At 41.1% G+C, this 24,260-nt stretch overlaps 1 protein-coding gene across 1 annotated transcript in view; it reads left to right on the top strand.

Moving 5' to 3' along the window:
* The window catches only part of DNAI1 (dynein axonemal intermediate chain 1), a 151,829-nt gene that overhangs the window by 13,678 nt on the left and 113,891 nt on the right, over positions 1–24,260 (top strand). The window contains exons 2-11 of the mRNA XM_009647339.1: positions 716–784; positions 2,652–2,750; positions 3,684–3,764; positions 5,200–5,326; positions 7,724–7,803; positions 8,653–8,811; positions 11,053–11,112; positions 13,563–13,700; positions 21,397–21,481; positions 22,209–22,326. Coding sequence (XP_009645634.1) covers positions 716–784; positions 2,652–2,750; positions 3,684–3,764; positions 5,200–5,326; positions 7,724–7,803; positions 8,653–8,811; positions 11,053–11,112; positions 13,563–13,700; positions 21,397–21,481; positions 22,209–22,326 — 1,016 coding nt within the window. The remainder of the gene's footprint in view (positions 1–715; positions 785–2,651; positions 2,751–3,683; positions 3,765–5,199; positions 5,327–7,723; positions 7,804–8,652; positions 8,812–11,052; positions 11,113–13,562; positions 13,701–21,396; positions 21,482–22,208; positions 22,327–24,260) is intronic.

The raw sequence follows: 24,260 nt of genomic DNA on the forward strand, positions 1-24,260 counted from the left end.
TCTGTCCCTCAGCGTCTTCTCAAAAGGATCCTTTTCATTTCCTCTCCCACTTTCTGTAAAGTTTTCATAAAGCTTTGTCACTGGTGTCCTTCTGTTATTCCTTAATGTCTTGGCAATCTCCCTTAGCAGTACTCAGTAAGGCTCCCCGTATGCAACTATTTCAGTGTTTTCCATGGTTTTTCAGCACTCATGGCTTTGTAAGTGTGGATCTGCTTTTTGTGGGCTCATCGTGACATACAAGCATTTGGGGCAAGAGCAGCCTTTCTGTGTGTTTGATTAAGGCACTAGAACCCCATATGTGTGACATTTAGGTGTGTCACAAGTAGGCAGTAATAAGGGTAAAGCCTAGCGTTTCTTCATGCTGATAAAATGCTGTCTTGTATTAGAATCATAGAATCATTTAGGTTGGAAAAGACCCTTAAGATCATGAAGTCCAGCCATTAACATAACACTGCCAAGTCCACCACTAAACCATGTCCCTAAGTGCCACATCTACTTGCCTTTTAAATACCTCCAGGGATGGGGACTCAACAATTGTTATGAAAATTGACTGCCTTTCAATCAAGTGATTTATAGATGAACTACTGGTATACTTGTGTTTTGAAACATACTATTGCAGCAAACATTAGTAAGCACATTAAACTTTTATTCTGTTTTGGTTAAATTAGGGAACAAGGTGCTTAGAAGGTTTACCTTGGGTATGTTCTCACTTCAGGGACAAAGTGGACCTTCAGGAGGAAAGGCAGTACCACCAAGACCTGCTAAAGCTGTATCTAAAAAACGGGTAAGATCCACAAATCCACAAGTCTTAAAAAATGTTTTTCCTTTCTTTATCTATGAGCTGCAAACTAGATTCAGTCTGAACAATGGCATGATTTATGGAATTGGTAACATTCCAATTGATTTAGCAGTAAGGGGTTGCTCTAGATTTCCACTGAGACAGGGATTACACTAGCAAGTTAGAATAAAAACAGCAGTTAAAGTAAAGACACAATTTAGGTAAACTGCAAGATTAAAAGATTAAAAGAATGTTTCGGATGTGAATTCCAAAAGATAGGCCGACATAGACTGTGAGAAAACTGCCTACTCGGTTTAGAAAATACAGAAGGTAGCCCATACTCACTTAATTAACATAGAAATATAAGCATTAGAGAAAATAGCTTTAACTGTTTGACTGTTAGCCTTGTGATAATGTTTTTACTGTTGGGCAAATAAATACTTACGACATCCTTATTTAATTTACCTTCTTATTTAGCTCCATTGGCATGGATGGAAGACGGACTGTTTACATGCCTTTAAATAGGCATGGTGATAAACAGCTTTTCCCTTTCTTAGGACAAATCACAGCCTTGTTAAATGTTCCTCTTTTGACCCTTTAAAAATGGGAAGTTATTTACTTTTAAATGAAAAACATAAATAAAAATGTTAAACCCACAACACTTTTTATCCATTTCACTAAGGAAAACAGCACTGAACTAACTGGCACCAAATTGTGTATGATAAATGTCCTACCAGCAGTTGTTTGTGTGGGGAGCATTAAATCATAAACAACTGTTCTGCTGTTATAGTCTCTTCTGTATCAGAGTGCCTGACCTTCCTTATGGCTTGCCTCATTTCAGCTCCCTGGGGGAAAAAAAAAAGGCTGCAGCCTGTCACTTTCCCTGGGTGCCTGGCATATGCAGAATTCTCTGTTACTTTCAGCCACTGCATATTTTTACACAGCATTGTGCTTTTCAGCTTTGTGCTGCTCTGCAGATAGCAAAGCTCTGCTGCGTCCAGTCTCTGTACCTGCAAACAGCCTGCGCTTACACCCTGGACTCATTGGCAGCTCTGTATGGCTGTAAAGTTTAGCAGACCTGAGAGAACTATATTTGAAAGAATGACTGATTTATTTTAAATCAACCCGTTACACGTTTAAAACTGAGGGAGAAATTTTGTCTGGAGCAGTTAAACACTTTGATTAAGAGAACATACCCAACTTTGTGTTCTGTCAGTTTAATGACAATTAATTGAAATTCATCCCTGCAGTGATTCATTTTCCTGTTAATGATATCATATCATGACATCAACTCAAGCCCAGCCCAAGGAGAGCAACTCCCTGCACTGGGAGAATGCAGACCCGCTGGCCTTTGCAAGAAAATGGTTAACATTCCTCCAGGAGCCACATGACTGCAGCTTTGTATCTTGAACTAATTTCTAAGCACAGGTCATAGAATAGCACTTCAGAAGTAACTGGAGGTCCTTGATTTGTGCCCTTGGGTAGTCCTAAAGTGTGGCTCATTTGGGTGTTATATGGTCAAAAGAAATAGAATTGCCAACTTTTAAACTGAAATTGAAGTGGGGTTACTTGGGGTTTGTTATTGGAGATTTGTTACAGGCCAGGAGTTACCTTCAGAAAGCAGCTCCTCCAACCCACTGAACTCTTCTTGCTGGCAAGTGTAGCCATTCAACAGTCTTCAGATTTGCGCCTGCCATTTGGGGTTGTCCGCTCTGCTGAAAGCACAGGTGGCGTCGGGGAGGGGGACACAGGACGGGATGGGACAGAATGCTGTTTTTTCCTCCTCGCTTCGTGCCTGGAGAAGTGCTGCTTTGGGAGGGAGCAAAACAGTCACAGTCTCGGTGCATTAATGGGCTTGTTGTTCCTGTGCTAGGATGAAGATGTCTCCACTGATGCGGGAGAGGGAGTAGATGAATGGGCGGCAGGAAAGATTCTAGTCAAGCCCCCAGATCAACTGGAGCTGACTGAAGCTGTGAGTCAAACAGTGCCTGTAGTTGTCATGAGATGTGTACAAAAATCCATAAGCTGAAGCCTACCTCTTACCCATTTGTTTTGAAGGAAATTCTGTGAGAGTAAAACTCCAGTACTTGCTAAAGTATGGTACCTGTAGCATAAATTGAAATGGCTTTTAGCAGAAAACCAGGGACAATGTACTTTGAAATATAGTTCTGGCCTTAAGACAATGTATCTGCATAGAATTGATCCAAGAGGGGAATGGGGCCAGGGTTTCCTTCAGATAAGGAGGACCGCAGAGCCAACCCTGAGCTTTTCAGGTGCCTGTGTGTGAAGCACAGGACAGGAAGAGGTTTTATGGCCATTTCTTCTCAGTTTGGTTCAGTACGATTGCAGCTGGTCACCCTTCCAACTGCAGTTGTCTCTCTCTTCTCACTGGTGTGTAAAACTTTAACATTGCTCCCTGTCCTTCAAGTAGCTCTTGAAGGGAAGCCATTCATACTTCCCTTCACTCAGGTAGTGAAAACAGTTAACACTAGTACTCGTTTTTTTTTTCAGTGGTTGATCCTGCAAGCACTGTTACTGAGCTTTACACTGTCTATTTTTGGACAGTGTAAGCTTCAAGACATGGGTTGTCTTTCTTGCCCTATAGAATGCAGCTAGCATTTTCAAGTGCTACCATAGGTTAGGTAACAATTAACATGACAGCTAAAGAATTCAAGAAAGCCCACTGAAGTACTGTGGTAGGAAATGAGATGACTGTAGTGGATTCCACAGTGAGCCAGCTTGGCTCTAAGCATTGTTCTTGTGGAGGCATTGGCTGCACATGAGGTATATGCAGTGAACTGAACATCACAGAACTGAGCATAAAGAACCTGGTGATTTTTGTATGCTGTATGTTGTATTAACAGTGGAGTTTTATTTATTATACTATTTTGTTTCCATTCCAAAGGAACTGAAAGAGGAATTTACACGCATCCTGACAGCTAATAATCCCCATGCTCCCCAGAATATCGTCAGATACAGCTTTAAAGTAAGTGTGGCGTGACCTGTAAAACCAGGATGAGATTTTTTGCAATTAACTGGTTTTATGTTTCCCTTTGATTTATAGACAGGTAAATTTCCTTTTAATGTGGCTTCCTCTTGTTACATATTTACTGTCAATGGTTCCTAAAGGGTTTTTGCAGAGGGTAAAAGTCTAAAAGCATTGACATATTTATTCAGAAGTAGGATATAACAATTACTCAACAAGATCTGGCAGCAAACATAATTAGTACAGCTAATGTCAGGTGGTAACTTCTTCCATTCTGTGGTGGTTAGAGGACAAAAAGCAATGCTTTACTCAGTCTGTAAGGCCGTTATGCCTCAGTATCCTCACATGAAGATTCAGTTGTTTGAATTATAGGAGAGCTCAGAAATGTGCTTTGTGAAATCACTGACAAGAGCTCTATTCATGATGAGTAGGAGTGAGCAGGGGAAGGTGCATCAAATACTGCCAGGAAACATCCAAGAGTCACACCTTCATTTCTGTGTGCAGAGCATATGCTGCATTATCCTGGCACAGCCTCCTCCCAATAGCATGTACAGCTAGCAACACAGGCTGCCACAGGGGTAGAGTGGATTGATGGCTTTGCATCCCACTCCTCCCTTGGAAGGGTTACAACCCCTGAAAGAAAGGACACAGGGACAGCTCCTCCAGCTCTGGCATTGGATTATCCCCAACCTTAGGCAGGGAGCAGACAACCAGGTGAAATATTCCTGCGCTTGTCACATCTCAGTGCTACTGTAACTAATTTGACCAACCATTACATGGGATCACCAGAGAAAGGAAATCAGTCTTGTGGAAACAAATAAGGTCACTTTCTCTTCTATTTGGAGTTGATGTTTTGTATTTATGGGACAGAAACAGATGATGAATGATCCATACCTTCAGATCCTCCACAGTGACTGAAGTGGGCCTAGGTATGTACCTGCACTGTACAGTGGTCCACAAGCAGATGCTAATCAAGCTAGCTGCAAACAGCTGAATTCATACAGTGCTTATACCCTGGGCATGGTTCTAAGAGACCATACTGTCTCCAGACCAGAGCTGTTCTCTGCGTATGGTGCTGCTCTTGTATAGTTACAACAACTCATTCAGGGATCTTAGTGCAACAGGACATGAGAGTGTCTTAGGGAGTGCTGTGTAGTAGAGGTCCACTAGAACTACATTTAAACTCACTTGCTGTGGTAGTGGTGGAGAACTAGAGCTTTCGTGTTCTTGCTTCTTTTCCTTGTATTTTTAATTTATGGCTCTCAGTGTCCTGAGATATAAATACTGGCTGGAAGAAATTCAGTGTAAATTTGCCAGTAACAAAGATATATTTATCAGTATGGATCTTCTTACTTTAGTAATTCAGGCTACACAGTATTTCAGGTTTAAAATATTTTTTTAAATGCTGATTTTGTTGGTTTTTTCTTTGTTGTAGGAACGAGCATACAAGCCAGTAAGCTATGTGGATCAAATGGCCATTCACTTCTCTTTGAATGGAAACATGATACTCAAAGATTCAGATGAAGGCAGACGGCAGAGTATCAGGTTAAGCATTGCAGCAGGTAGGATTATTTCCTGAAAACAATCATTCAGGTAGGCACGGGGACCACTTCCTCAGCATGAAGGAATGATTATGCTTCATCACCGTAGAATTGGACAGCTCCTACTTTGGCTTGTGTCCTTCTCAGGAAACAAAAGGAGAAAAAACAATCAGCCAGATGTTTGCCATGGTGTAGAAAATGGTGCAGGCTTTTTGAGCCATGTGAACACTACCATTGAAATTTTCAGACCTATTTAGTGCCTTTTAAACATCTTCCACTACCATTAGTTGGATGTACATGTCTAAACTCAGTCTGCTTTGAAAGTTTCAGCCATGTTTTAAAGTATTAAAGCAGAAATGTTTGGAGCCTGGTGAGCATTCAGGAAACTACCATATACTTGACCAATTCTTACACTCTTACTAGGACATCTACTTCTGGACAATGTGAGATACAAGATATTGAGCTAGTTGGACCTTTGATGTAAGCTATTGTCGCCATTCTTATGTTTTCAGTCAAAAAGACACCTTAATCAGAGGCTGTAAAGCTTTCTTGATACTGAAGAGTCCTAGGTTTGAATTTTCAGCAGGGAAAGATGTACTGCCTAGCGCTTTTCTCATATTTCTGCCGTTTGTGAAAGGAGTTGTGCCGTAAAGCGTGTCCCCCTAAAGGTGGTAACAAAGCACAATGATAACACTGGATAAGCTCCTGAGAATTATTGTTACTTGCAGCTTCTAAGGGTTGGTGCCTCTTTTATTTTAAACTTAACAAAATGTGCATGATGATTTCAACTAGTGTCAATAGGATCTTCAATGCCATGAAAGCATGGATTGTTGTTGTTGGCAGTTCTTTTTGTAGATTCCAAACCAGCTAGTTTCAAGCAGCTTGATGCTAGTATGACTACACACTTAAGGCTGTGATTGGAATATAGACCTCTATCATTCTCTCACAAGGCTGAGGCTGTGTCTCACAAGACACAGTCTCCTTCAGCACAGTCTCCCATAGCATTCTCCTGGAGAAGCTGGCGGTTCATGGCCATCTAGGGATGGGTGTACTCTTTGCTGGGTTAAAAACTGGCTGGATGGCGGAGCCCAGAGAGTTGTGGTGAATGGAGCTAAATCCAGTTGGCGGCCGGTCACAAGTGGTGTCCCCCAGGGCTCAGTTCTAGGTCCAGTTTTGTTTAATATCTTTATCAATGACCTGGATGAGGGGATTGAGTGTGCCCTCAATAAATTTGCAGACGACACCAAACTGGGTGGCAGTGTTGATCTGGTTGAGGGAAGGAGGGCTCTGCAGAGGGACCTGGACAGGCTGGATCAATGGGCCGAGGCCAACTGTATGAGATTCAACAAGGCCAAGTGCCAGGTCCTGCACTTTGGTCACAACAACCCCATGCAACGCTACAGGTTTGGGGAAGAGTGGCTGGAAAGCTGGCTGGTGGAAAAAGACCTGGGGGTGTTGGTCAACAGCCGGCTGAATATGAGCCTCACTACAAGAAGGATGTTGCATTGCTGGAGCATGTCCAGAGGAGAGCAACCAAGCTGGTGAGGGGTCTGGAGCACAAGTCATACGAGGAACGGCTGAGGGAACTGGGGTTGTTTAGTCTGGAGAAGAGGAGGCTGAGGGGAGACCTGATCGCCCTCTACAGCTACCTGAAAGGAGGCTGTAGGGAGGTGGGGGTCGGCCTCTTCTCCCTGGTAACAGATGATAGGACGAGGGGGAATGGTTTGAAGCTGCGCCAGGGCAGGTTTAGGTTAGATATTAGGAAAAACTTCTTCACTGAAAGGGTTGTCAGGCTCTGGAATGGGCTGCCCAGGGAGGTGGTAGAGTCCCCATCCTTGGAGGTATTTAAAAGAAGGATAGATGAGGTGCTTAGGGACATGGTTTAGTGGTGGGATGGCAGGGTTAGGTTAACGGTTGGACTCGATGATCTTAAAGGTCTTTTCCAACCAAAGCGATTCTATGATTCTATGATTCTAGTATATTCATTTTTATTCATATAAACAAGAACAAACCATGTTATAACTTATATGTACCTTGAAAGCATTCTTCATGGTTGTACCTAATTGCAGCGATTTTTGGAGGGCAGAAAGGTCCAGAGCTGAAGGGATACCCAGAAACAAAGCTACTCAGATCAGAAGTGGATTTTAGAAGTTTGATTTGAGTTGAAATCAGATTTTTTTATTTCAGTCCAGCCAGAATTACTGCAGTTTTATTCTAGTAATAACATTGTTTCCTTTTTGGGCTTTGAGCAAACAATCACGCTTCAAATTGGGGATTGGTTACTGCATTGTCTAATGAGATAGCATTAGAAAAGAATGCATCTGTATATTAATGCTTCAGAAGATAGAAGAATCTGCAGAATATGGAATATTATGTCCTATTATCCTGGGCTTACTCACTTATATTTTCTATCACCAGAAAAGGCTCCTATTGAGACTTCTGCAGTAACATCTGAAGAGGCAGAGATTAAAGATGAAGAAAGCACAGGAGATACTCAGGTAATTCTCCATAGTCAGCTGAGAGCTGTCCATTTTATTTTTAATATGAGATTTGAAATTCCTTTATTATAAAATGGGATTGCTGAGAAGCTTCTGTGATTGATTCTTTTATACCTGAGATGTCTCTGCTGTAGGTGAGATCCTGCAGATTCTACTGAACAGCTGGGGTCCTCCTGCCATTTTTTTGGTTTGGAGAAGCTGTGCAGGGGAATGACAAGTCCCGACACACCAGGTCTGTCTTTATCCAGATGTTATGTCAAGATACAGTGTAATTTGCTGGGATCTGAAATACTCCTGGACAGTATGTTCATTCCTGAAAGAGAAATTGGTGAAAACCAGAATGTGGAGGGGTGAAAGCTGCAGGCATAACTACCTGAAATAAGCACTGGCCTGATTTAAAGGCAGTTGGCTGATCAGGAAAGGACTATGCTGTGAGAATTTTGTTCTTATTCACAGTGTCAGGCCCTGGAATCAAGTTCAGACTAGTTTCAGAAAAAGCTCCTTGTCTAGCAAGGAAATGAAAACACAGGGTAGTGGGACTCTAACTCAGTCTTCTGGTCCCTGAGTCCATTTTATCAAAGGCAGTCATGCTATATTTTCTCACTTATGTCAGGCTTTGTTTTAAAGTAACTTCAGTTCCTCGTTTTCCATATTCCTGTTTAGATACTGTTACAGTATCTCCTTGCTGTGATTGCTGGAAGTCTCCTAATTTCCATCTCAAATATTGAATCTTTGATTGTAGTCTACTTCACCATGCAGCAGGAATCCAGTAGTCTAAGAAGTGCTTCTGAAGAAGCAAAGAGATGTCTGGTTCTTTCAGGGTGGAGTCACTGCTCTATTTTCTTGCAGGCTGCGGGTGAGGAAGAGGCAGAGGGTTTGGGAACAGCAGAAGTAGCTGAGGCAGCAGAGGCAGAAGAGCCTCCTCCCCCAAGAGCGAAGGAGCAGAAGCTTGCAAACCAGTTCAACTTCATTGAGAGAGCTTCAAGGACACTCAACAACCCTATGCGGGTATGCTGCTGCTGCCATTTCCTTCAGTAACTTGGAGATACTTTGGGAGGGCATGGGGATCATCTGTGTTTATGTCGTATCCTGTGATCTCTGTAGATACTATTAGGAGAAAAAATAGTGGTTTACTGTAATAAAACATTTGGGGTGATGAAAATGGTGACAGAAAATTTCTTGCCTCATGGATTCTTGGACAGCCTACAAGAAGTTTTGGGGCTACTGTAAATCCTTAAAACCTCTACTTGGAAATAACATTTTTCATGTCTTTTCTCATCTGAAAAAGTATAGAGCAATGATTAGGGTAGCAGCTGAGGGTTTGGAATCCATGAATTCAATTTCCTTTTGCCATGGTGTCCCTTTATGGCCTTGTACTTCAATTCTTACCCATGGAGCAGGGATATAAGTGCCCCTCTATGAAAAAGATAAAGGTATTTACTCTTGGGTTAAGCACAGGTACTACAGTAACAGACCCACATAAGTATGATAAATCTTTACTGCTGCTGCAGGTTACATCTCCCTCCCACTCTGTGCATGCACTTTCCAATCAGTACAGACCCAAGAGCCTGCAGCCATTCCCAGTGAGTGTTTCTTCACAGGGCCTCCTGACCGAGCAGTACTGGTGATGCTGGCCCCCAGCTGAGTGCTGAAAAAGGAGCTTTCTGAATCAGAAATACAAGTTGCAGAGAGAAAATTCTCTCATTTTCCTTGCTGCCCTGGAATCAGAGTATATACAGCTTCCCTAGGGAGCCTGCCTGCCTTCTTGCAGCCATTACACCTGAAGTGAGATGCGTTTACATCTGATGGGCTTGGAGAGATCTAAGAGTTACTGTGTTGCTGGAGCTACTGTGTCGTAGAAGGAATACCATCTCTGCCTATTAGAGACAGAGGATCTCAGGATAGTTTATGCAGCAGTGGGGTGCTTACTGCAAAGTCTGAGCTAAGATTCTGCATCTTTCAAAAATCCCAGTGAAGGCCATGGGATTTGTTATTTCTCTGTCCCCAGATCTGCATATTCTCTTCTGATTCATTTTACGGGGAGAGGCTTGTGTGCCTTTGTGTGATTCTGCCTTTGAAAGCAGAATATAGACCTTAAATAGCTGTGAAGTACTGCTGTGTGCTGTACTGGATGTGCAGTTTCCACCCCTGAGACTGCTTTATTTCAGAGGTCAGTGAAATGCTACAGGCAGTTTCTTAAAAATGTCCTGACACAACAGTGTTTTGAAAGAAAATGCTGTTCCATCAAATGAAGGTTTCACAGAAATATATTCATTTATTTCAGAATGTTGATGTAAGGGTGGCAAAAATACTATTTCAGTAACATCAAATGAATTGTTCATAGGTTATCATTCTGTTCTTTTGTTTTGATGCTGTACCCAAGTGGCTTTTTAATGTATTTCAAATTTGGTAGGATTTCAGATTTGTTGGAGCAAGTCCAGAGGAGGGCCAGGAAGAAGATCAGAGGGCTGGAGCACCTCTCCTATGAAGATAGGCTGAGACAGTTGGGGTTGTTCAGCCTGGAGAAGAGAAGGCTCTGGGGACACTTTATAGCAGCCTTCCAGTTTGCAGCCTTCCAGAATGGGGCCTACAAGAAAGCTATAGAGAGGCTTTTTGCAAGGGCATATAGTGACAGGATAAGGGGTAATAGCTTTAAACTGAAACAGGGGAGGTTTAGATTAGATATAAGGAAGAAATTCTTCACTATGAGGGTGGCGAGGCACTGGAAAGATTGCCCAAAGAAATTGTGGATGCCCCCTTCCTGGAAGTGTTCAAGGCCAGGTTGGATCAGGCTTTGAACAACCTGGTCTAGTGGAAGGTGTCCCTGCCCATGGCAGGGGGATTGGAATGAGATGGTCTTTAAGGTTCCTTCCAACCCAAACCATTGTATGATTCTATGATGTTGTAACTGATACTGTGACTGGTAGCAGAATGTTTGAAACAGTAGCGGTGAAACAAACCGTTTCAACTCCTTCAAAATGAAATACTGAAATTAAATATTTTAAGGATGTCAGAAAAAACCCAGAAGGTGTTGTGAACCTTCTTTTGGTCCACAAGAAAATCTATTTGTAGTTGCATGATCAGTGATAATGTTTGTGAAGTGCTCTGGGAGTCATTTAGATGTTGAATTAATCTTAGGTCAATATTATTATAACCACCTGCTATGAGACGGCTGTTTCCACAGTTGGACTATGTCACTGCAAAAAGTTTGAATGCAAAGATTACACTTTATGCTTTTTCTTTATTCAGGAAAGAGCGTGTCAATCGGAGCCTACACCTTGTAAAAATTTCTCAGCCACTGCTAACCAGGTATATCCTTTTTACCTTTAAAGTTTTTTCAGAGTATATTTAGGAAACTGAGATATGAGAAAATAAAAAACAAATTTCTATGTTTGCAATCCTTGCAGTGGAATGAAATCCCATACTGTGGCTTTGATCTCTGGTTTAAATCTGAGACCAAAGTAGTGTGGCCCTCTTTTCTGCCTTAATGGGTGAACTTACTAATAGTTTATATATTTAAGGTCAAGTATCTCTGTTTAGCTGCTTTTCATTGATCTACTGCTTCCCAGCCACCCTGGCCAGTCTGCTTTAGAGAGTCTTAAAGGAGTAGAAATGGGGAAACTAGAGTGTGAGAATGGTTCTGGACTCAACGAGAGGTGGACTGCAGCTGAGCTCTGCAGGAACAGGGCCACAACTGCAACTGCCTCTTGCAGGCACTGATTCCTCTGGGGACCCAGATGTCTTTGGGGTAGGGACTCTTCTGTTGCTGAAGATCTTTCATCACTGTGTGGTGAGTGAGCTGGTTATTTGGGAGGAGCTGTGATCCAGCATTCAATACCTGGTCAGCTGCAGGATACCTTCATCAGCTGATCCCATCAGAAGTAGGTTCAATGGGGTCTCAAAATGCAGGAACAAAATAATGAAAAAGCACTTAAGACATGTCTGCATGCTAGCTCCACTTTGAGCATTGTGTTTAGAGAGTGGAGACCTCTGAATGTTTTGTACAGCTGGGAATTAACAAGGGTTCATGGAGTTTTGGGGAGTGTTTTTAAGAATTTGGAATATTGTGGTTTTTACTTTGTCTCGGTTTAGCTGTATGTATATGTAAAGCCTAAAGCTGAACCCAACGAGAACCACAGCACAAGGAACATGGAAGGCCCACTTTAAGACTGTTGCAATAGACTTAGCTCCATTTTATATAGTGGGAATGTGCCTGTTTATTCATGATGAACTGTTCCATAATTGTTATACAAATTTTTCTCCATCTCTTAAAAATTAAAAAAAAAAAAATATTTTGCCTGATATTTTATGCATACCTTTCATTGGGAAGGGAATCCAGGCAATTCTGCTGATTAATTCTCACAGATATTTACAAAATTTATTTGTGTTTGGCACTGATGCAAATACTGTTTCAAACCAGTGTACCAAACTGGTATTGAAAATCCCGTTTCATTACCAGTGTACTACAGGAACACCCAGAAGAAAGTATAAGCTAATGGCAGCAAATTAAAAAATGCTGTTACAGGAAAGTGAAAGAAAGGGAAGTGAAGGTGTCTCTGTCAAGCTGAAAACTGTAACCCAGCCTATTCCTGAACTTGAAATCACAGAGTAATTAGATTGAGATCTTCCCTCTCTCCAGCTGGACTTTATTTTTTTCTGACAGTGAGATGACCTGAGAGTTAGAGAGTTAGAGAGAACAGAGCTATTTAAGATAATCAGGCTGTTGCTAAAATTTTGCATGAAATGTTTGAAGACTAATAGGAAAAGTGTTCCTTCGATTTCCTTTTATTCTGTTGAAAATTTGAGTGATATAAAATAATATTTTAGCATAAGCTCTTTTTTCCTCAACCCTTTTTCTTTCTTGTTTTTCCTTAACCCTTTTTCTTTCTTGTTTTTCCTTAACCCTTTTTCTTTCTTGTTTTTCCTTATGCTCATCATTTCTTCCTCCAAAGTTTCCTGTTCTGCTCCTTCTACTCGTCTCATCACATCGTCTTTGTCCTTTCCCTGGTGTTTGGGACATCTTTCCACCTTGTTTCGCCTGCAAATTTACAACATAATGCAGGTTTTTTTGCTAAAGGTTTCTGCTACCTTTATTCCAATATTCTACTCTATATTTTGTGTTTGAATCATAGTCCCTCTCCTAAGCTGATGTATCAGAATTAGATTGCCTTTTGTTCTGAAAGTAATGTGCCTGCCTCAGATACAGTACTAGCACTCCAACACTAATGAATAATTCTTAAGTAGAAAAATTACTTTTGTTTCTACTCAAGTAAGACATTCCTGGCATGTGGCATTGCAGAAGATGTAAAACTGCTCTCAGTTTCTGTTTGCTCATATGCTGCAGAGTTAGAGTCCAAGATTTGAATTGTGTTAAGCAGCTACAATTTAATTTTCCAACACCACAAGAAAAATGTCATAAAACAGATGTTTAATGCGTGTTTCCTATTAAACACTGTAAATTAGCCAAACAGAATGTCCTACAAAAAAGATATGGAGTCAAAGCCACAAGATGAGTGTTGGGGGAAGGGAATTCTTAAGAATACAATAATGTGTTCTTAATATGTAAGACATGCCACATCAAGCTTTAAAAATCCTGGGCTTCAATCCTTCACTTTTCATGCAACAAGCCAGTGGTCTTCAGCTAATTCCAGTGATGGTGTTACTGTTGTGAGGACTATCATATTTTTGTGATGGTGTAGATGGCTGTTTTCTGGAGAATAATCAGGTCCTGATAAATCCTGCCTCTGTCTGTCTCTCAGTGGGAGATCTATGATGCCTATGTGGAGGAGCTTCAGAAAATGGAAAGGTCAAAAGAGAAAGACAAACCAAAAGCTCAGATAGCAAAGAGAGAAGAGGAGAAGAAGAAGGGAAGGAAGTTAACCTCTCTGGAGTTACAGGTACTTTTCATAATGCTCGAAGAAGCCTGCTCAGAGTGGTGGTGGTGGATGCATCCATACTGCAAGTCAATTGAAATCTAGCAAGTCATGTTGGCTGTGTAGCTAGTTGTCTCAGCTGGCAAGTAACCCTAAGACATGCAAAAATAGTTTTTGCTAGGAACTGTATTTCCAAAACAGTATTTCCATTTTGCTGTACTTTTATGGGAATACAAAACAGTGTAAAGCCATAATCTTGTCTTGGAACCTGATTTCCAAGTGAGATTTATAGCTTTCTTTGTTGTGCATTATCATGTTTGTGTCTCATTTTTGATTAGGATGTGGGGGATAAAAGAATGACATAAGTAGAAACACTGTGTAACTTTTCAAGGAATTCCAAGTGATGCAGAAGTTTTAGGTACAATCTTCCAATGTGAAAGGCAGAGAAATTTAGGATTCTTTCAAAATGTTACTAAATCACTGTAGTGGAACACATTTCACTATTTTTTATTATTTTAAAGATGTTATAGAATTATAATTTATATTTTTCTAGTTATATACATTTAAATGTTATATTATATATAATTTCTATAAAAGTTAATAATACTTAATTGAAATTAAAGCCTACATACTTAAAATGAATAATGATTCTGGGAGGCTTGACCTAATTTGCAGGGGGATCTTTGATGCATCGCTTATTCGTTTAGTTGGAAAGTGACAAAAATGGCTATTTCCAATGTTTGAAGTCCTATGCCACAATCAGTAGTTACACAGCATGGTGATACCTCAGTCATGGTGATGTGATCATCCCAAGAGGATGTCAGCCACCCTGAGTCCTATAGAGTAGCAGGGTGAATGGCAAGGGCTGCTGAACTGGAGTAGCCTCCATTAGTGTGGCTTCCCAGCCCAGCCATATCATGGTATCATAACTCCTGCCAGGCTCCAAGCTGGTGGTGTGATCTTGCTGCAAAGGTGATACTGACTCCTAATCCAGGCTGCTCTGTCAGGAGTAGCCTAGGAGTGCCTTTCAGGGATGCCACATTTCATTCCCCTGAAGTGACAATATCCCCATCTTAAAAATGTGATCCCACTTCAAGCACTGAGAATAGGATACGGCAACCCTGAAAGGTTTTCTTCATGTTTCGGAATGTGTTCAGGGGGTTCAGGAAGTTTCTGTTAGGGTTTAACAGAGTTTGATCCATACAGAATTGTGGGTGGTTACTTTCCCCCCACCCCCTCAGTATAAGTTAAACCATGTAGAAGGCAAACTGAAATAATTTCTATAATGACTGGAGCAAAATGCGCTGAGAACTATGATACAGAATCATGGAAGTCAATTCTTAGCTTGCCCCTAGAATAGGTGTAGATATAGCAACATAACTAAGATAAATCTATGTGATATAAACTGGATCCTGAAACTGGCTTTAGCACTTTCATACCATATGGCTGATTCAACTGTAGAGGATTTGACTGGTGTAGCTACCCTAGCAGTGCTGTGCCATCAAAAGCCTTATAGTATAAACAGACCAGGAACATGTTCTGACAGGCTTCTTCCTGTGAATTTTGCCACTGAAATTCATAGTCCTTTCAAAAACATAAACCTTTCATCTGAGTACATTTTGGAGAATTAAGCCTGAAGTCAATGGTACAAGTATGGGCTTAAAGGGTGGACTGCTATGAGCTGATGATGAAAATGAAATAAAAAAATTACCAGTGAAACCATATTGTAAAAAACCTGCTGCATGCTCCACTGACAACAGTGGGAAGTTGAAATCCAGGCACCCATGATCCCTCCCTTTGGTGCTTTGCTTTTCACTCTTAGCACTTTCCAGAGGGCTTGCAGGGAATCCAGAAAGTTAATACACTTGAAAAATGAAAGGGAAAGCTTCTTTATGCAGAGACAGTGTCCCAAATTGAGGGCCTCTGGGAAGCTGGTGGACTAGCTTGAAGTGTATGAAAAACCTGCTGAATTTTCCAGTTGTAACTGGAAAAATGCAACCTGAAGTAATCCAAGGCTAAAATCAGAGTTACAACAGGCATTACATGTGGTCATGTGTAGGTCTATGGGGAGGAGAGGAGAGGAGAGGAGAGGAGAGGAAAAAAAAGAGTGAGTGGAGTCAATTGACAGGAGTGGAGTCAATTCTTAGCTTCTACTCCACTTGACTGTGGAGTAGGAGCTCCTCACTAGGGGAAAAGAAGTAGAATGAAGTCATGCACTGCACTGAAGAATGAGGAGAAGAAGCAAGGAAGATGTGGCATGGCAAAGCAGAAGAGAGAGGCAGACAACAGAAAAAGAAATAGGGATAACCAGGGATTCCAGCAGATGAAAGGATGAGAATGATATAAAGAAACGTATGAGTGAATAAAAGTTGGAATGACAGAAAGTGTTTGAATGGAGACTATGATGAGGGACTCTTGGAAATCTCTCAATATGTCCATTACTCAAATGGATCTAGAGAGAAGAGGATATGCTATATCCAAGAGCAGTGATACAACATTTTAAACTTTTCCTCAGTTTTCAATAAAGGCAGCAAACAGAACATGGAGAACACAGAATATCAAAGAGCAATGATACAACATTTTCTGAGATGAAAATAGTTGGAAGCAGAGAGAACCAGGCAGAAGTGCTGTATCTGCTTGTCCTGTTCTTACTGTTCCTGAGCCATCTGCTTATGGCTCTGATTACAGAGAGGATCCTGGCCCAGAGATACTCTTGGTCTGATCCAGTACAACCCTCCTCATGTTGCGTGAGCATAGAAATGACAGTATCTGAGGTAGAAGCAAAATGCAAAGAGCTTAGTGCAATTAAGTTGATGAAGGCTAGGTCCTCTCACCCTGAGGTGACAAAGCATGAAATCACTAGTCTGATAGTAAGGATTTTTAATGAGTCTATCTAAAGAGGGGTGGAGCAATGTAACTGGAATATAACAAGGATGTTATAAATGGTTCAATTAGTCTGACCTTTAACAGTATATGAGGCAATAGAATTAATATGGAGAGAAAGAAGAGAGAATTGAGAGTAAATAGAAACTGGAATAAAATAGCATGTGTGTACCAAAGGTAGGCTGTGTCCAAATAATCTCATCTTTCTTTTACAAGAGAAAAGTTGTAATCTCCCTTAACACGGAAAGTAAAGGTAATCTAGCTGAAGTTCTGTAAAGCTATTGCTATAGTGCCATTAGGAAATTATTAGATAAACCAGAACAGTTGTTAGTACAGACTGGGAGGGACTGGTGGAGAGGAATATTGTGCATTTTGAAGAATCAAAGCAATCTTTGATAAGGTGAGGGCTTACAGTTTGAAATGATGGGGAGAAATATGAGTTTATCATTTGGTGAGTTGTGATGTGGCTGGGAGAAGACAAGTGCATTGCTGGAGTATATTTTGTGAGGGATAGCAGAGAAATACTATTTCTGTTATGTAAGGTGGGGTGATACCTTATCTGGAGTGGTGCAGGCATATGATTTTGATCACCCCTTTTCAGAGATGATAGATTATAAACCTGCATAGATATGGAAAAGAATATAAGTGGAAAGCTTGAATACAAGAGACTAAAAAAATCTCAGCATATTTATCTGGTTATGCAAAGATAGAGAGGGAATCTGAGGTAGATAACAGAGAGGGAGAAGAATTACTAAGACAGAGGATGGTGTCCACAGAAATACAGATGAATGTGAACCAGTTAGGAATATGTTAAAGCTGGAACTTTACTCCGCTGGAATGGTCTCTAATCTCTGCTGAAGCAGAAGTGGTTGAACAATTTCTTAAAGAATCCAAACAAAATTTATATTTAACAGAGAGAGAGAAAGAAATGTGCATTCCTGAATCATGTGAGGTCCTGTCTGACTTGTCTATCTCACTATAGCATTACCCATTTCTGAGATATGCCTGGTGACACAGCCCAGTCCACAGGGTCATAGTTATCATTTGGAAGCTCTTGGATGACCACAATTATTTTTTACATAACAGCTGAAATTCAAATGCAATTAAACTTCACATTATTGTTCACCTGTTCCTGGTCATCCCAAGGAGTAGATGAGTTCCTACCGACTCCCTTGTCTTCAATCTGCTGTTTAGAGTATCAGAATTAAAAGCAAACAGTGAAAATTAACAGATGAGTACAATTCTGGAAATGAATAACTACTTGACAGGATTCAACCTGTTTGGGATTTGCAGTGGGTGTTTGCAGCGCTGGGAAAGAGGTGACAACACCCCTGTACCATCCTTTTAGTTCTTCTAGTATTGCCAGTACATGTATTGCCAGAGATATGAGCAGTTACTGCACTGGTTTTAGGGTGCGGTTTGTCTTCTGGGTGTGCAGTTATACACCAGCAGAAGCCTTTTTTCATGCTTCAGTTTACTGGGTTACACATTGCAACTGGCCAGCTGCTGAGAGGCAAATATGAAGCAATTAGTGTTAATGAATAGTAGAGCAAGATCAAGGCATTTATTTTCAAAGTACTAGCCCATTATCCATCTTACATATGATTCCATTAACTTTATTGCTGTTCTAAAAATAATTTATGCACAGAAATAAACAAAACAAATTTGATAACTGATGAGCTCTCATTACATTTGGCTAGCTAGCCCAGAGTTGGCCTACAAGAATAAAATGAGTTTCAAACACATGTCTCAAAAAAAAAAAGGATAAAGTAGGCCTATTACATCCACCAAAGATTTATTTCAGTAACATACAGAATAAATCAAACCTGAAATAGGACAGGATCCAATGAGAAAATAACATACCGTGATCCAGTTTAATGCCAAAAATGTAGTTATTCATGGCTGCACTGCTAACAGCATAGCTACCTAACAGGAAAGCTGACTTAAACCTCTTTTGATTCATCTGGAGAGTTTCCTGCATTGCAGGAAAAATTCCATTGAATAATACGTTGTTTCTGTATTTACAGGGGCTTTTTGTTCAAAGTCTGCTTTCCACTGACAAGAAAAAAAACTTATAGATGAAGTAGGATTTAGCATTCATCTTTGAGAACACATAAAATAAGCCTTACCTTCTGATCTTCAGCCCAGAATGATGTCTCAGGCTGGAAAATCAGAATGCTTGCAGTGCAAGTTTCCTTGGATGTACGAGGGAACAAAAGCCATGATCCTGCTCATGTCTGCAGGGTACAGCACTGCTGTTCTTCCCCAACTCCTTCCAGTAGCAGGTGCATGTTAAAACAGAAGAGAGATTTTTCCCTGCGTAACAAGTGAATGGAAGACAGCCCAGCTATCGCACTTGATGAAACAGCAGGACTCCAGGGGATCTGTTCTTTATACCTCGTAACTATGACTTTTACAGTGTTGGAAAGAAAAGTGTTTGTTGTGCTTCTCTCTTTCTAAATCAAATTGTAACTTTTTCCACAGTTAACCTCTGTCAATTAAGCTTACTCAGAGAATATGCTGGTGACAGCCAATTACATTTTTACAGTCATGATCCCAATATTTCTGGACTGGTGAATTGCTTTTTTTAGGAAGTGTTTCAGAGGAAGGCGGGTCTTATTGTGGCAGAAGCAATAATGACAACTTAAAAGTCAAAAGAGAGAAGTCCCAGCAATTGAGAGTATTGATTTGTAATGGAGATGTTTCAAGCATCCTCTTTCTCTCCCTCTTTAATTTCTCTTATTACTTATGAATCCCTAATGTCTAGGAAATATCATACTGTGTTAAAATTTGAAAATATCTTCTCCTGCGCTTTCTTAAATTCTGAACATGACACTAAATTCTCTGTGCTGTTTTCAAGAAGTCCTCCCATGGACCCAGGGCAAACCTGAAGAACATGACAGTGGGCACAATGATTCAGATGAAGGCTCTAACCACAAGTGAATGTGTTAGGAAGGGAAAGAACACAGCAAGAGTATATGCCAGCCCCAAATATTCTTCCAGCCTTCAACTATTTTCGTCTGTTTCCTAAGCCTGATGTTCTCTGGCACGTAGATGAAGGTACTTGTTCAGTCTTCCTTGAAACCTTTCTTTCATCTACAGCACCCCTTTGACAAGGAGTTGTACAGATGTGTCATCCTTCTATAAGTCACCTCCTTTTGTTTATTTTCAACTTGACTTCCACTAGGTTGACTTGACACCCCTACTTTTTGTATCAGAAGAGACAGTGAACAGTCCATCCCTGTCCATCCTCTCTGGGCCATTTAGGATTTCATAGACCTGTCTCATGTCTTCCCAAGCCATGTCTTCTCCAGACTGGCAAGTCCTAGCCTCAGTTTTTCCTGGTGCAGAAACTATTCCAAACTTGGACCATTCTTGTTGCCCTTCTCTGAACTTGGTTCTGAGTTCTACTTTATCCTTTCTCAGATGGTAGAAGACGACTGCACACATTACTGAAGGTGTAGGCAAACTATGGATTTATAACAAGCGTTGCAGATTACAGAATTGCTTTTTTTCCTCCTTTGTCCTGTCATCTTTATGTAGCCCTTTGGGTTTCATGCTCTTTGAAGCAAAACTCTCAGTCTCCCTTGAGACTGTGCAGAGCCCAAGAAACAAGCAGAGGTCTGGGATGCACATAATCTGAAGTCATGTTCTTCGTTCTGACTGTGACTGTGCAGCATAGTTTTGGCAAGTCACTTCACTTCTTCTTTTCATGTTCAGGGCACTCTCTGAGCTGTATCAAGGATGACAAGTTTCTTTTCAGTGTTGCCACTGTGGAGGAAATCATGCTGTGCTGGCAGCCATCAGTACCTAGCAGGGGTCTGAAGATGAAAGGCTTTGAAACACTGATAGGGCTTGGGGCAGCAGCACTAGATGGGGATTCAGGTCCTTGGAGCAGCATGCTGTCAGAGCACTTTGCATACACCTTGGCATTCTTACATCATTGCGCAGGGGTGTGCTGGCATCATCCTTATGGCCCAGCATAAGTCCTCAGACTTTGAAGCTCTGTCCTTCCAGTTGCTGGCACCCAGGCTTCTTGTCTTACTTGCCAGTTAATCCATCTGGGATTTTGCTAGTGTTTGCACATACAGAGGATACAGAGCACATTCACACAAAAAATAGTTAGGAGCAGAGTTTAGTAAGAAGATGGTTATAAGACTATATGTCTGCATACCTTCACATACGCAAGCTTGCCCACTTGTGGTGTTCCCTGGCCAGGAGGATGGGATTTTCCACAGTATCAAAACAATTTCCACCAGAGCTGGACAGCAAACTATCCTTTCTATGTGTTATGTATTGTATGAGTTTATGTATCTATTAATGCATCAAATTGGAATTACACAGTGACTGAAGGATTTCTAAATCCCTTGATCTTTACTTAACACATGAGACCTTAAAACACTCCAGCTAGAGATGAGAGTATGCTCATGCATGATCAAGCATCTATGATTTCATTACTGAAGCTGATGAACTAATATCAAGTGAGGTGGGGAGGGATCATGTGTGTGCTTTTTGCTCATCCCATGTTGAGGTAGCTTGAATGAGTTGAGGAAGGCAAGACTCTAACTGCCTTCACAGAGAAGTGCCTTACAGTTGAGCTAAATCACAAATAAACACTGAAGTTACTGCAGCTCAGCTGTGGATGACATCTTGCTAAACTTATAATAAAGACATTGCCTTAATCCAAGTGCCCTTACCATTAGGTGCTGGTGTGAGGAGCTTCAAATTATCCTGTATTCAAGATCAAAGGACTCAATTTTTTCAGTCACACAAAGTCTGAAGGACCTGTAAACAGATAGAAAATACCTTTTCTCTTCCCTGTTTTTCTTTTCAACAGAGTGATGATATAACCAAGATCTCAAAGGCTGCTAAAATAATGGAGCGGATGGTGAATCAGAACACATTTGATGACATTGCACAAGGTATGGCCCTGCTGGGAGATGCTTCTGCCTCAAGCCAGAACTCATACAGATGAGTGGCCACAGCTGTAGCAAGGGTAGAGTAGAGTAGACTAGACTAGAGAAACAGAGCTAAAATGAGCAGGGCTAAGAACCTGCTGACTCACACAAGACAAACAGGGCAGCAGACCACGGGCATTCAAAGGGCATGCCACATCAGCCCTGCTCTGAGCAGGCTGTGGCCAGCAAGTTTGGTCAGCATTGCTGTCGCTGTGGCCCTTCCCTCCTGGTGCTCCCTCCCAGATGCAGGTGCTGGTGACAGCAGCCAGTGCCGAGCACCTCTCTGCTGGCATACAGGTTCCAGCCATAGTGACATACTCAGTCTCAATGTTACTTTGCAAGGGTTTTGCTGTCTCTGCACAGCTCCCTCCTGGAAGGCCTCATCTAGCTCTGGGGGTGGCCTGAGGTCACTCCTCGCCCTGGGCTTCTGCTTTCTTGTTCATCATTTGTCTGCTTTTAGATCATCAGCTTTTGTTGTATGAGGACTTGGTGCTTGGTAAAATGCATTTACAGGACTTAGGTGATGGTTTGGAGTTGAGACTTAAGGACTGAGACAGTTTTTATACTAATAATTGGGTTGTGCAGTGGCTGTCAGCATAACAGTGTTTTTTAAAGCTTCCCTGGCACTGGACGATGCTGATTTATTTCCTATTTATTCACCGGGACCTTTTCCTTGATTTTTTTGTTTTAGATTTTAAATATTTTGAGGATGCCTCGGATGAATATAGAGACCAGCAAGGAACCCTCCTCCCTCTCTGGAAGTTCCAGTATGACAAAACCAAGAGACTTGCAGTTACTGCCATCTCTTGGTAAGTGTCTTTATTACAAACTTACTCTCAGCTGTTCACAGGGGAGTGGAATTGAATGTCGTGGCACCTGTTTTGGATAATTACAATCATCTGCTTTGGCAGCACCTAGACATGCCTGGTGCTTCTGGATGCAAAGCACTTCGTGTAAGGCTGAATGTGCCAGGCTTGTGCCGTTCATCAAAGGGTGAAGGCACAGTAGGCTCTAAGCAGCACTAGGGCAAAGCAAGTGCAGTTAGCAGAGCAAAGAAGAGTCCTTTCTTGGGAAAGCTGGGATAGACATGTCATATCTTTGCACAATATGCTGTAGGAATCAATCCTGAAAAGTCCAGGGGAGGAGAAGGGATAGCGGCTATATTTTTGACAAGTATCATCACAAAAGAATTAAAGTAATAGAAAGGGAAATGAAAATACTGCATGGGCCAGACAGGTATCACAATAGACTATACGATGCTGAGGCACTGGTGCCAGACAAGACGTCTATGGTACATACTCAATTGCTGCCAAGACAACAGTGGTATTTGTGTACTGGGATCTTACACAGTTTAGTTTAGTAGGCACTTACCCCGCAGTCTACTTTTGCATATTTATTTCTGGTCAGACCAAAACCAAACATTGATACTTTCAGATCAACTCTGTTTTTCTGAGATGTTATCGCCATGGTTATTACCATGAAAAAACACTCATCACTGACCTGAATGAGTCCTTTTACTTTTTAACATGCTTGAATCTCCACAGAACTGGCTCAGTTAATGCACTGAGCATGTGACACACGTAGTCAGCTCCTGCCTTGTGCTCCCCTGCAGCCAGGCCTCCCCTCTCTTGTTTGTGGGCCAGTGTCAACACATATGTGTCTTCCCAAAGAGGGTCTATGGAGAGACAGAGAAGGATTGTTCTGTCCTTTCAAGCTGCTGCAGTAATTATACTTCAATAGAATATCAAGGATGTAGTTGTATGAGAATTACAAAATAACAGTAAAAATACATGTAAAATTGGGAGAAATGGCATCTTTTATAGGTAGTTTGTGCTGCTGTTATTCTTGTCTTCAGGAAATGATAACAGAAAGATGGCCCTGAAATTGGAAGAACAACACCAAATTGCCTTATGTAATAAGCTTTTCTAGTTTTTTTCCTCACATTGTTAGCAGTGATAGTGCATTTAGTGGATAGAACAAGAGCTTTAGGATGCCTAGGTATTAGCTCAAGTGAAAAAGGAGAGGAGAAATGAAAAGAGAAGTGGTTTTATTTTACCATTTCAGAACAGCAAGTCAGAGAAAACACTCATTAGATAATTTTCACATACATTCATTTCACGGAATCGTTATCCACTGGTTGTGCTGTGTGAGCTCAGGGACAGCAACAGCGCTGACCTTTATCTCATGTAAACCTTACAGTAACTGTCCACACAGACCAGAAGTTGTAAAGAAAGTAGATGTTTTTCAAATAAAGGGGCTTCAGAAAACATAGTAGACGGCTAATTGCTCATAGTCAGCATGCCTCAGCAAGTATACTGTTCATCAGCTAGGTCAGTAGGGAATTTCCCTTTCCTGGTCTGGGGAATGATCCTGAATTCATGAACTCATAGCTTTCTCTTGAAGCAGCCTTCATTATTTAATAACAGATAGGGAAAGTAAATTTATTGGATATTATTCTGCTGTAATTTAGAAACTCCTTTATTCTTGTCCCTGAAAGATGGAAACTGACACTTCCCTGTCTTTTTTCCTTTCCTCAAAGACCTCATTTTTAAAAGTAAACTTTCCATGATTATGAAATGGATAAGAAGTGCTGGAGATTGACATAATGTCTGTCTGTGCCCTTTTCATCCTTTTCATCTATTGCTGTGGTCTTCTGATGTTCTATTTTTTATACATCTTGAGTCTGGAAGAATTACTTGTACACAAACTTTACTTGTGCACACGTTCAAAGGGTCAAGCCCTC

This window comes from Egretta garzetta, unplaced genomic scaffold (genome assembly GCF_000687185.1).
Source record: "Egretta garzetta isolate BGI_Z169 unplaced genomic scaffold, ASM68718v1 scaffold59, whole genome shotgun sequence".
In the NCBI taxonomy this organism is placed as follows: Eukaryota; Metazoa; Chordata; class Aves; order Pelecaniformes; family Ardeidae; genus Egretta; species Egretta garzetta.